Raw genomic sequence first — 15,008 nt, forward strand, 5'->3', positions numbered from 1 at the left:
TCCTATATTTTCTCTTTCATTATTTATTATTGGATTGGTAAATAAGATGAATTTTATTCTGTGAACTGTTTCATGTTTACGATATGTTAAGGCAGGTATCTGGAATTTACCTCTATACTTGTGACCTTGGTGTTCTTTGTGTCTTATTTCTAAGGAACATGACATTTTTTATATATTCTTTTAATTCTTGGATAAGTTTTTGATTGAAACATTCTACAACAAAACAAGTTTTTTTAACCTACCTAAGTACAATAACAGAATTTAAACATTGTTCATGCTAAAGATACATATCTTCTACAATTGTGTACGTTTACTTTTAATCTGATTAACTGTCATGTTTTACAAAATATAACAAGGCCATACAAAATATCATAAAATACCACATTTAGGCACAATTTAATTTCATGAAATATAAAATTTGATTTAAGAAATGGAAGTAAAACTCATTGATGTTAATATCAAGTACATTGAACACTTGTAAAGTGTTCACATAAATTATGGTTTAATTAATATTAAAAACATTTAAAAACTTGTCATTAATGGTATGACATGCACAGTAAAAGTACCTGTACAGTTGAACTTCATGCAGGAAGGAAGCCAGTTCAGACAGAGAGGCATCTTCCCGTAAAATCTTTACAATAACTTTACTTTTTCTTTCACAAGGGTTGATGTTATGGGCTTCTCCTTCGACAACCTGGCCAAACCATCCAAAACCAACTTCCTGTAGATACTGAAGCTGATTGCGTGGAAAATGTTTATGGGGCTCATCTACTATTTGAACAAGAAATTATCCATTATTTTTAGAGAGAAAGCACATATAAATATCTAATATATATATACACATACAAAAGTGTTGATATGTACTTTATAAACTTACTATAAATTAGTTATTAAAATATCTGATATCTAGCTAGTGTAACAAATAATCACATTACTATACATTTTTCTTTCTACATTCAACAACAAACTAGCCTGTTATTAGACTCAAAATGTCATTAAAAGTAACCTATTGTTGTCAAATATTTACCAGTAAGACAATAAGAAAAAATTTTACTAATAATGGACATCTAATTATGGTAAGTAAACATCTGAATTATATAACTTAAATATCATTATAAGACTTGCACTTTTCACTGTCCGTCTAAGGTTTATTGTGTCCTTGAACTATTTTAATCTCAAACTTCCATTACCTGTTTCTATTGTAACAACAGATAACCTATTCTCTTTTTCATAACAAATTAGATTTCATATGCTCAAAATTCAACATTCAATTTCTAAACTAGTATTCACAGAACAACTTGTGTAACACATTGAAATATCCTTGAAATACATTACCAAACCAGTCACGAATGGAGAAGTTTCTCTTAGCTCCATATGTAAAAAAAGCTGGTCGAAGTGGATACCTAGAAGATGACACATCCTTGTCTTGTCTTCTTGGACGGATCTCAGGTAAAGGTTCAAAACTAACTTCATGTTTATCTAACAAGCGAACGGATTGGTCAACCAGTATAGAAGGTGGAGGAAATATAGCAAATTCCGAATCCACTATGGGTGTATCAGATTGCCTTGTATAGTTAGAGGTGTTCAAGTGATGCCTGGTCACACCATTTTGATGTTCATAAGACTGGATCAAACATAAAATCACATTTCAGTTTAACATCTACAAATCTCCCTTAAACACTTTATATTCTACAGAAAACATTTAAAACAACAACAAGAATTTCATTATTTGTCAATTAAACAGAAATAACCATGTGTTCTTGTCCACATTTCCAGAACTTCAGTCATGTGAAAACAATGTGGTAAACATACTGGCCCTTGCAGATAAAGTATTAACATCATGATTTTTGTTGGAACAACTGGTATGATGTGGTAAATATACTGATCCTAACAAAGTATTACAACATGATTTGTGTTGAAACACCTGGTATGATGTGGTAAAAGTGATGACTCTTACAGTGAGAATTATTGTTTTACTGACGTTTCAAATGTTGTGTTAGTCAGAGTTGTTATTATGTTTTAGTGAATGTTCTTATTTTGTTTTAGTGACAATTCTAATGTTGTTTATGTTATCTGAGTGACATTTGTATTGGTTTTTGGTGATAATTCTAATGTTGTTTATGTAATCCGAGTGACATTTGTATTGGTTTTTGGTGATAATTCTAATGTTGTTTATGTTATCTGAGTGACATTTGTATTGGTTTTTGGTGATAATTCTAATGTTGTTTATGTAATCCGAGTGACATTTTTATTGGTTTTTGGTGATAATTCTAATGTTGTTTATGTAATCTGAGTGACATTTTTATTGGTTTTTGGTGATAATTCTAATGTTGTTTATGTAATCTGAGTGACATTTTTATTGGTTTTTGGTGATAATTCTAATGTTGTTTATGTAATCCGAGTGACATTTTTGTTGGTTTTTGGTGATAATTCTCATGTTGTTTATGTCATCTGAGTGACATTTTTGTTGGTTTTTGGTGATAATTCTAATGTTGTTTATGTAATCTGAGTGACATTTTTATTGGTTTTTGGTGATAATTCTAATGTTGTTTATGTAATCTGAGTGACATTTTTCTTGGTTTTTGGTGATAATTCTAATGTTGTTTATGTAATCTGAGTGACATTTTTCTTGGTTTTTGGTGATAATTCTAATGTTGTTTATGTAATCTGAGTGACATTTGTATTGGTTTTTGGTGATAATTCTTTCCAAGGGTGATATTTTTTATAGTGTTCAATAAAAATATTCATGTAAAATCAATTTCTAACTACATGTAAAAAACAGTATGTAACAATACATGGTATAGATTTTGAATAGCTACTAAACAAAAACATTTAACACACAATATAAATAACATGCAAACAAAAAGTCTCTACCTAGCTGTATACAATATAAACAGCATGCAAACAAAAACAGTCTCTACCTAACTGTCCACAATACAAAGAAGTTGGAAACAATAACAGTCTCTACCTAACTGTATACAATATAAACAGCATGCAAACAAAAAGTCTCTATCTAACTGTATACAATATAAACAGCATGCAAACAAAAACAGTCTCTACCTAACTGTATACAATATAAACAGCATGCAAACAAAAACAGTCTCTACCTAACTGTATACAATATAAACAGCATGCAAACAAAAACAGTCTCTACCTAACTGTGCACAATATAAACAGCATGCAAACAAAAACAGTCTCTACCTAGCTGTCCACAATATAAAGAAGTTGGAAACAATAACAGTCTCTACCTAACTGTATACAATATAAACAGCATGCAAACAAAAACAGTCTCTACCTAACTGTATACAATATAAACAGCATGCAAACAATAACAGTCTCTACCTAACTGTATACAATATAACAAGCCTGCAAACAAAAACAGTCTCTACCTAACTGTGCACAATATAAACAGCATGCAAACAAAAACAGTCTCTACCTAACTGTGCACAATATAAACAGCATGCAAACAAAAACAGTCTCTACCTAACTATAAACAATATAAACAGCATGCAAACAAAAACAGTCTGTACCTAACTGTCCACAATGTATACAATATAAACAGCATGCAAACAAAAACAGTCTCTACCTAACTGTATACAATATAAACAGCATGCAAACAAAACAGTCTCTACCTAACTGTATACAATATAAACAGCATGCAAACAAAACAGTCTCTACCTAACTGTGCACAATATAAACAGCATGCAAACAAAAACAGTCTCTACCTAACTGTGCACAATATAAACAGCATGCAAACAAAAACAGTCTCTACCTGGCTGTCCACAATATAAAGAAGTTGGAAACAATAACAGTCTCTACCTAACTGTATACAATATAACAAGCCTGCAAACAAAAACAGTCTCTACCTAACTGTGCACAATATAAACAGCATGCAAACAAAAAACAGTCTCTACCTAACTGTGCACAATATAAACAGCATGCAAACAAAAACAGTCTCTACCTAACTATAAACAATATAAACAGCATGCAAACAAAACAGTCTGTACCTAACTGTATACAATATAAACAGCATGCAAACAAAACAGTCTCTACCTAACTGTATACAATATAAACAGCATGCAAACAAAACAGTCTCTACCTAACTGTATACAATATAAACAGCATGCAAACAAAACAGTCTCTACCTAACTGTGCACAATATAAACAGCATGCAAACAAAAACAGTCTCTACCTAACTGTGCACAATATAAACAGCATGCAAACAAAACAGTCTCTACCTAGCTGTCCACAAATATAAAAGTTACAAACAATAACAGTCTCTACCTAACTGTATACAATATAAACAGCATGCAAACAAAAACAGTCTCTACCTAACTGTATACAATATAAACAGCATGCAAACAATAACAGTCTCTACCTAACTGTATACAATATAACAAGCCTGCAAACAAAAAAAACAGTCTCTACCTAACTGTGCACAATATAAACAGCATGCAAACAAAAAACAGTCTCTACCTAACTGTGCACAATATAAACAGCATGCAAACAAAACAGTCTCTACCTAACTATAAACAATATAAACAGCATGCAAACAAAAACAGTCTGTACCTAACTGTATACAATATAAACAGCATGCAAACAAAAACAGTCTCTACCTAACTGTGCACAATATAAACAGCATGCAAACAAAAACAGTCTCTACCTAACTGTGCACAATATAAACAGCATGCAAACAAAAACAGTCTCTACCTAGCTGTCCACAATATAAAGAAGTTGGAAACAATAACAGTCTCTACCTAACTGTATACAATATAACAAGCCTGCAAACAAAAACAGTCTCTACCTAACTGTGCACAATATAAACAGCATGCAAACAAAAACAGTCTCTACCTAACTGTATACAATATAAACAGCATGCAAACAAAAACAGTCTCTACCTAACTGTGCACAATATAAACAGCATGCAAACAAAAACAGTCTCTACCTAACTGTGCACAATATAAACAGCATGAAAACAAAAACAGTATCTACCTAGCTGTCCACAATATAAAGAAGTTGGAAACAATAACAGTCTCTACCTAACTGTATACAATATAAACAGCATGCAAACAAAAACAGTCTCTACCTAACTGTGCACAATATAACAAGCCTGCAAACAAAAACAGTCTCTACCTAACTGTGCACAATATAAACAGCATGCAAACAAAAACAGTCTCTACCTAACTGTGCACAATATAAACAGCATGCAAACAAAAACAGTCTCTACCTAACTATAAACAATATAAACAGCATGCAAACAAAAACAGTCTGTACCTAACTGTATACAATATAAACAGCATGCAAACAAAAACAGTCTCTACCTAACTGTATACAATATAAACAGCATGCAAACAAAAACAGTCTCTACCTAACTGTATACAATATAAACAGCATGCAAACAAAAAACAGTCTCTACCTAACTGTGCACAATATAAACAGCATGCAAACAAAAACAGTCTCTACCTAACTGTGCACAATATAAACAGCATGCAAACAAAAACAGTCTCTACCTAGCTGTCCACAATATAAAGAAGTTGGAAACAATAACAGTCTCTACCTAACTGTATACAATATAAACAGCATGCAAACAAAAACAGTCTCTACCTAACTGTATACAATATAAACAGCATGCAAACAATAACAGTCTCTACCTAACTGTATACAATATAACAAGCCTGCAAACAAAAACAGTCTCTACCTAACTGTGCACAATATAAACAGCATGCAAACAAAAACAGTCTCTACCTAACTGTGCACAATATAAACAGCATGCAAACAAAAACAGTCTCTACCTAACTATAAACAATATAAACAGCATGCAAACAAAAACAGTCTGTACCTAACTGTATACAATATAAACAGCATGCAAAAAAAAAACAGTCTCTACCTAACTGTATACAATATAAACAGCATGCAAACAAAAACAGTCTCTACCTAACTGTATACAATATAAACAGCATGCAAACAAAAACAGTCTCTACCTAACTGTGCACAATATAAACAGCATGCAAACAAAAACAGTCTCTACCTAACTGTGCACAATATAAACAGCATGCAAACAAAAACAGTCTCTACCTAGCTGTCCACAATATAAAGAAGTTGGAAACAATAACAGTCTCTACCTAACTGTATACAATATAACAAGCCTGCAAACAAAAACAGTCTCTACCTAACTGTGCACAATATAAACAGCATGCAAACAAAAACAGTCTCTACCTAACTGTGCACAATATAAACAGCATGCAAACAAAAACAGTCTCTACCTAACTATAAACAATATAAACAGCATGCAAACAAAAACAGTCTGTACCTAACTGTATACAATATAAACAGCATGCAAACAAAAACAGTCTCTACCTAACTGTATACAATATAAACAGCTTGCAAACAAACACAAGTCTTTACCTAACTATACACAATATAAAGGTTTGAATATAAGGTCAAAACACTGTTATCTACTTTATTAGTAAAAGTGTTAATACCCATACCATCCATCATGAGATACAAAAACAGTCTCTACATAACTGTACACAATAGAAACAGCTTACATAAAAACCTTTCTCTAGCTAAGTTGAAGTAAGAAATAAATATGAAGACCAGATAACAATTTCTCAGTGCACAACATTTATGAATACTTATAATAGAAATTGAATGAACATTTAAAACATTTGGCTTCTACAGTACACAAAACAGAAACAATGAAATACAATTTATTTATTTACTGTAATAGAGTTCAACTGAGATTAGGAAATATGATGAAGCTATAGATAATCTTTAAATTAACTGAGCTCATAAGAATCAGCTGAGAATTTTAATCATATTAATACTGTGAAAGAGGTAATGAGAACTTTTCTTATAGTCTACTGAACATTAGTTGTAAATACTTTAGAACTAAAACTGCACTGATCCTGCATAAGGGAAAATTAACCATGGTAAAATTAAAGTAGATTATTTGGAAAACAAAGTTGAATCACCTTCAACCACTACACCTTATGGTAGCACCAGATTATAATATGCATGTTTAAAAGTACAAATGATATTTACAAAACTGTTCAATAGAAATGAAATCTAAAAACTTCTAAGGCCAGCAACTACTACCTTCTACAGCTCAACTACTTTATAATATAATAATTACAATATATCAATTAACTGTAATATTACAGAAATATATTGTATAGCAGTTTATTATTCCTAATATAAGACACATTCCGATAGTCTTACACATTAATGAAAATGTTTTTAAATACAGCTGACATTATACCTACAAACTACAAAATAAGAAATAAATTAACTACATTATAGAAGTGAAAATGACAAATTCTGTCTGACAAAATGTAATGTGCCAACTGAATGATGAAAACAAAACAGCACCTACCTTTAAACCATGGCCTGGACAGCAAACACAGCCAATAAGCACTCCAATAAATGCTATTAATACAACTCCTGCTATTATCACTGGAAGAATTATCTTCAAATCCACTGGTACTGTTTCAGTCACAGCAGAGGAGTCTGTAACAAATGTTGTAGTCTGTGATAAAGCTATTCATTAATTGTTAATTACTGTAGTCTGTGATAAGGCTATCCATTAGTTGTTAATTACTGTAGTCTGTGATAAGGCTAGTCATTAGTTGTTAATTACTGTAGTCTGTGATAAGGCTATTCATTAGTTGTTAATTACTGTAGTCTGTGATAAGGCTATTCATTAGTTGTTAATTACTCTAATCTGTGATCAGGCTATTCATTAGTTGTTAATTACTATAGTCTGTGATAAGGCTATTCATTAGTTGTTAATTATTGTAGTCTGTGATAAGGCAATTCATTAGTTGTTAATTACTCTAATCTGTGATCAGGCTATTCATTAGTTGTTAATTACTATAGTCTGTGATAAGACTATTCATTAGTTGTTAATTACTGTAGTCTGTGATAAGGCTATTCATTAGTTGTTAATTACTATAGTCTGTGATAAGACTATTGATTAGTTATTAATTACTATAGTCTGTTATAAGGCTATTCATTAGTTGTAAATTACTATAGTCTGTGATAAGGCTATTCATTAGTTGTTAATTACTATAGTCTGTGATAAGACTATTCATTAGTTGTTAATTACTGTAGTCTGTGATAAGGCTATTCATTAGTTGTTAATTACTGTAGTCTGTGATAAGGCTATTCATTAGTTGTTAATTACTATAGTCTCTGAAAAGGCTATTCTTTAGTTGTTAATTACTGTAGTCTGTGATAAGGCTATTCATTAGTTGTTAATTACTATAGTCTGTGATAAGGCTATTCATTAGTTGTTAATTACTGTAGTCTGTGATAAGGCTATTCATTAGTTGTTAATTACTATAGTCTGTGATAAGGCTATTCATTAGTTGTTAATTACTATAGTCTGTAATAAGGCTATTCATTAGTTGTTAATTACTATAGTCTGTGATAAGGCTATTCATTAGTTGTTAACTACCATAGTCTGTGATAAGGCTATTCATTAGTTGTTAATTACTGTAGTCTGTGATAAGGCAATTGATTAGTTATTAATTACTATAGTCTGTGATAAGGCTATTCATTAGTTGTTAATTACTATAGTCTGTGATAAGATTATTCATTAGTTGTTAATTACTGTAGTCTGTGATAAGGCTATTCATTAGTTGTTAATTACTATAGTCTGTGATAAGGCTATTCATTAGTTACTAATTACTGTAGTCTGTGATAAGGCTATTCATTAGTTGTTAATTACTATAGTCTGTGATAAGGCTATTAATTAGTTGTTAATTACAATAGTCGGTGAAAAGGCTATTCGTTAGTTGTTAATTACTGTAGTCTGTGATAAGGCTATTCATTAGTTGTTAATTATTATAGTCTGTGATAAGGCTATTCATTAGTTGTTAATTACTATAGTCTCTGATAAAGCTATTCATTAGTTGTTAATTATTACAGTCTGTGATAAGGCTCTTCATTAGTTATTAATTACTATAGTCTGTAATAAGGCTATTCATTAGTTGTTAATTTTTGTAGTCTGTGATAAGGCAATTCATTAGTTGTTAATTACTATAGTCTGTGATAAGGCTATTCATTAGTTGTTAATTACTATAGTCTGTGATAAGGCTATTCATTAGTTGTTAATTACTATAGTCTGTGATAAGGCTATTCATTAGTTGTTAATTACTATAGTCTGTAATAAGGCTATTCATTAGTTGTTAATTACTATAGTCTGTGATAAGGCTATTCATTAGTTGTTAATTACTATAGTCTGTAATAAGGCTATTCATTAGTTGTTAATTACTATAGTCTGTGATAAGGCTATTCATTAGTTGTTAATTACTGTAGTCTGTGATAAGGCTATTCATTAGTTGTTAATTACTGTAGTCTGTGATAAGGCTATTCATTAGTTGTTAATTACTATAGTCTGTGATAAGGCTATTCATTAGTTGTTAATTACTATAGTCTGTAATAAGGCTATTCATTAGTTGTTAATTACTATAGTCTGTGATAAGGCTATTCATTAGTTGTTAACTACTATAGTCTGTGATAAGGCTATTCATTAGTTGTTAATTACTGTAGTCTGTGATAAGGCAATTGATTAGTTATTAATTACTATAGTCTGTGATAAGGCTATTCATTAGTTGTTAATTACTATAGTCTGTGATAAGATTATTCATTAGTTGTTAATTACTGTAGTCTGTGATAAGGCTATTCATTAGTTGTTAATTACTATAGTCTGTGATAAGGCTATTCATTAGTTACTAATTACTGTAGTCTGTGATAAGGCTATTCATTAGTTGTTAATTACTATAGTCTGTGATAAGGCTATTCATTAGTTGTTAATTACTATAGTCTGTGATAAGGCTATTAATTAGTTGTTAATTACAATAGTCGGTGAAAAGGCTATTCGTTAGTTGTTAATTACTGTAGTCTGTGATAAGGCTATTCATTAGTTGTTAATTATTATAGTCTGTGATAAGGCTATTCATTAGTTGCTAATTACTATAGTCTGTGATAAGGCTATTCATTAGTTGTTAATTACTATAGTCTCTGATAAAGCTATTCATTAGTTGTTAATTATTACAGTCTGTGATAAGGCTCTTCATTAGTTATTAATTACTATAGTCTGTAATAAGGCTATTCATTAGTTGTTAATTTTTGTAGTCTGTGATAAGGCAATTCATTAGTTGTTAATTACTATAGTCTGTGATAAGGCTATTCATTAGTTGTTAATTACTATAGTCTGTAATAAGGCTATTCATTAGTTGTTAATTACTATAGTCTGTGATAAGGCTATTCATTAGTTGTTAACTACTATAGTCTGTGATAAGGCTATTCATTAGTTGTTAATTACTGTAGTCTGTGATAAGGCAATTGATTAGTTATTAATTACTATAGTCTGTGATAAGGCTATTCATTAGTTGTTAATTACTATAGTCTGTGATAAGATTATTCATTAGTTGTTAATTACTGTAGTCTGTGATAAGGCTATTCATTAGTTGTTAATTACTATAGTCTGTGATAAGGCTATTCATTAGTTACTAATTACTGTAGTCTGTGATAAGGCTATTCATTAGTTGTTAATTACTATAGTCTGTGATAAGGCTATTCATTAGTTGTTAATTACTATAGTCTGTGATAAGGCATTCATTAGTTGTTAATTACTATAGTCTGTGATAAGGCTATTCATTAGTTGTTAATTACTATAGTCTGTGATAAGGCTATTCATTAGTTGTTAATTACAATAGTCGGTGAAAAGGCTATTCGTTAGTTGTTAATTACTGTAGTCTGTGATAAGGCTATTCATTAGTTGTTAATTATTATAGTCTGTGATAAGGCTATTCATTAGTTGCTAATTACTATAGTCTGTGATAAGGCTATTCATTAGTTGTTAATTACTATAGTCTCTGATACAGCTATTCATTAGTTGTTAATTATTACAGTCTGTGATAAGGCTCTTCATTAGTTATTAATTACTATAGTCTGTAATAAGGCTATTCATTAGTTGTTAATTACTGTAGTCTGTGATAAGGCAATTCATTAGTTGTTAATTACTATAGTCTGTGATAAGGCTATTCATTAGTTGTTAATTACTGTAGTCTGTGATAAGACTATTCATTAGTTGTTAATTACTGTAGTCTGTGATAAGGCTATTCATTAGTTGTTAATTACTATAGTCTGAGATAAGGCTATTCATTAGTTGTTAATTACTATAGTCTGTGATAAGGCTATTCATTAGTTGTTAATTACTGTAATCTGTGATCAGGGTATTCATTAGTTGTTAATTACTATAGTCTGTGATAAAGCTATTCATTAGTTGTTAATTACTGTAGTCTGTGATAAGGCTATTCATTAGTTGTTAATTAATATAGTCTGTGATAAGACTATTCATTAGTTATTAATTACTATAGTCAGTTATAAGGCTATTCATTAGTTGTTAATTACTATAGTCTGTGATAAGGCTATTCATTAGTTGTTAATTACTATAGTCTGTGATAAGGCTATTCATTAGTTGCTAATTACTATAGTCTGCGATAAGGCTATTCATTAGTTGTTAATTACTATAGTCTGTGATAAGGCTATTCATTAGTTGTTAATTACTATAGTCTGTGATAAGGCTATTCATTAGTTGTTAATTACTATAGTCTGTGATAAGGCTCTTCATTAGTTGTTAATTACTATAGTCTGTGATAAGGCTATTCATTAGTTGTTAATTACCATAGTCTGTGATAAGGCTCTTCATTAGTTGTTAATTACTATAGTCTGTGATAAGGCTATTCATTAGTTGTTAATTACTGTAGTCTGTGATAAGGCTATTCATCAGTTGTTAATTACTATAGTCTGTGATAAGACTATTCATTAGTTATTATTTACTGTAGTCTGTGATAAGGCTATTCTTTAGTTGTTAATTACTATAGTCTGTGATAAGGCTATTCATTAGTTACTAATTACTGTAGTCTGTGATAAGGCTATTCATTAATTGTTAATTACTGTAATCTGTGATCAGGCTATTCATTAGTTGTTAATTAATATAGTCTGTGATAAGGCTATTCATTAGTTGTTAATTACTATAGTCTGTGATAAGGCTATTCATTAATTGTTAATTACTATAGTCTGTGATAAGGCTATGCATTAGTTGTTAATTACTATAATCTGTGATAAGGCTATTCATTAGTTGTTAATTACTATAGTCTGTGATAAGGCTATTCATTAGTTGCTAATTACTATAGTCTGCGATAAGGCTATTCATTAGTTGTTAATTACTATAGTCTGTGATAAGGCTATTCATTAGTTGTTAATTACTATAGTCTGTGATAAGGCTATTCATTAGTTGTTAATTACTATAGTCTGTGATAAGGCTATTCATTAGTTGTTAATTACTATAGTCTGTGATAAGGCTATTCATTAGTTGTTAATTACCATAGTCTGTGATAAGGCTCTTCATTAGTTGTTAATTACTATAGTCTGTGATAAGGCTATTCATTAGTTGTTAATTACTGTAGTCTGTGATAAGGCTATTCATCAGTTGTTAATTACTATAGTCTGTGATAAGACTATTCATTAGTTGTTATTTACTGTAGTCTGTGATAAGGCTATTCTTTAGTTGTTAATTACTATAGTCTGTGACAAGGCTATTCATTAGTTACTAATTACTGTAGTCTGTGATAAGGCTATTCATTAATTGTTAATTACTGTAATCTGTGATCAGGCTATTCATTAGTTGTTAATTAATATAGTCTGTGATAAGGCTATTCATTAGTTGTTAATTACTATAGTCTGTGATAAGGCTATTCATTAATTGTTAATTACTATAGTCTGTGATAAGGCTATGCATTAGTTGTTAATTACTATAATCTGTGATAAGACTATTCATTAGTTGTTAATTACTGTAGTCTGTGATAAGGCTATTCATTAGTTGTTAATTACTGTAGTCTGTGATAAGGCTATTCATTAGTTGTTAATTACTATAGTCTGTGATAAGACTATTCATTAGTTATTATTTACTGTAGTCTGTGATAAGGCTATTCATTCATTGTCAATTTTGTAGATTTTGTTAAGGATATTTATTATTTGTTAATTACTATAGTCTGTGATAAGGCTATTCATTAGTTGTTAATTACTGTAGTCTGTGATAAGGCAATTCATTAGTTGTTAATTACTATAGTCTGTGATAAGTCTATTCATTAGTTACTAATTACTATAGTCTGTGATAAGGTTATTCATTAGTTGTTAATTACTGTAGTCTGTGACAAGGCCATTCATTAGTTGTTAATTACTATAGCCTGTGATAAGGCTATTCATTAGTTGTTAATTATTATAGTCTGTGATAAGGCTATTCATTAGTTGTTAATTACTGTAGTCTGTGATAAGGCTATTCATTAGTTGTTAATTAGTATAGTCTGTGATAAGGCTATTCATTAGTTGTTAATTACTATAGTCTGTGATAAGGCTATTCATTAATTGTTAATTACTATAGTCTGTGATAAGGCTATGCATTAGTTGTTAATTACTATAATCTGTGATAAGACTATTCATTAGTTGTTAATTACTGTAGTCTGTGATAAGGCTATTCATTAGTTGTTAATTACTGTAGTCTGTGATAAGGCTATTCATTAGTTGTTAATTACTATAGTCTGTGATAAGACTATTCATTAGTTATTATTTACTGTAGTCTGTGATAAGGCTATTCATTAGTTGTTAATTACTGTAGTCTGTGATAAGACTATTCATTAGTTGTTAATTACTATAGTCTGTGATAAGGCTATTCATTAGTTGTTAATTACTATAGTCTGTGATAAGGCTATTCATTAGTTGTTAATTACAATAGTCGGTGAAAAGGCTATTCTTTAGTTGTTAATTACTGTATTCTGTGATAAGGCTATTCATTAGTTGTTAATTATTATAGTCTGTGATAAGGCTATTCATTAGTTGCTAATTACTATAGTCTGTGATAAGGCTATTCATTAGTTGTTAATTACTATAGTCTCTGATAAAGCTATTCATTAGTTGTTAATTATTACAGTCTGTGATAAGGCTATTCATTAGTTGTTAATTACTATAGTCTGTAATAAGGCTATTCATTAGTTGTTAATTTTTGTAGTCTGTGATAAGGCAATTCATTAGTTGTTAATTACTATAGTCTGTGATAAGGCTATTCATTAGTTGTTAATTACTATAGTCTGTGATAAGGCTATTCATTAGTTATTAATTACTATAGTCTGTAAAAACGCTATTCATTAGTTGTTAATTACTGTAGTCTGTGATAAGGCAATTCATTAGTTGTTAATTACTATAGTCTGTGATAAGGGTATTCATTAGTTGTTAATTACTATAGACTGTGATAAGGTTATTCATTAGTTGTTAATTACTGTAGTCTGTGATAAGGCTATTCATTAGTTGTTAATTACTATAGTCTGTGATAAGGCTATTCATTAGTTACTAATTACTGTAGTCTGTGATAAGGCTATTCATTAATTGTTAATTACTGTAATCTGTGATCAGGCTATTCATTAGTTGTTAATTAATATAGTCTGTGATAAGGCTATTCATTAGTTGTTAATTACTATAGTCTGTGATAAGGCTATTCATTAGTTGTTAATTACTGTAGTCTGTGATAAGGCTATTCATTAGTTGTTAATTACTATAGTCTGTTATAAGGCTATTCATTAGTTGTTAATTACTATAGTCTGTGATAAGGCTATTCATTAGTTGTTAATTACTATAGTCTGTGATAAGGCTATTCATTAGTTGTTAATTACTATAGTCTGTGATAAGGCTATTCATTAGTTGTTAATTACTGTAGTGTGTGATAAGGCTATTCATTAGTTGTTAATTACTATAGTCTGTGTATAAGGCTATTCATTAGTTGTTAATTAATATAGTCTGTGATAAGGCTATTCATTAGTTGTTAATTACTGTAGTCTGTAATAAGGCTATTCATTAGTTGTTAATTACTGTAGTCTGTGATAAGGCTATTCATTAGTTGTTTTATTTACTATAGTCTGTGATAAGGCTATTCATTAGTTACTAAT

At 29.9% G+C, this 15,008-nt stretch overlaps 1 protein-coding gene across 1 annotated transcript in view; it reads right to left on the bottom strand.

Moving 5' to 3' along the window:
* LOC143236557 (uncharacterized) overlaps window positions 1-15,008 on the bottom strand; it is a 54,695-nt gene that overhangs the window by 19,753 nt on the left and 19,934 nt on the right. The window contains exons 3-5 of the mRNA XM_076474860.1: window positions 7,376-7,509; window positions 1,336-1,624; window positions 567-771 (exon numbers count right to left, since the gene is read on the bottom strand). Of these exons, the coding sequence (XP_076330975.1) occupies window positions 567-771; window positions 1,336-1,624; window positions 7,376-7,509 (628 nt within the window). The remainder of the gene's footprint in view (window positions 1-566; window positions 772-1,335; window positions 1,625-7,375; window positions 7,510-15,008) is intronic.

Source organism: Tachypleus tridentatus, chromosome 13 (assembly GCF_004210375.1).
Source record: "Tachypleus tridentatus isolate NWPU-2018 chromosome 13, ASM421037v1, whole genome shotgun sequence".
Taxonomy (NCBI): domain Eukaryota; kingdom Metazoa; phylum Arthropoda; class Merostomata; order Xiphosura; family Limulidae; genus Tachypleus; species Tachypleus tridentatus.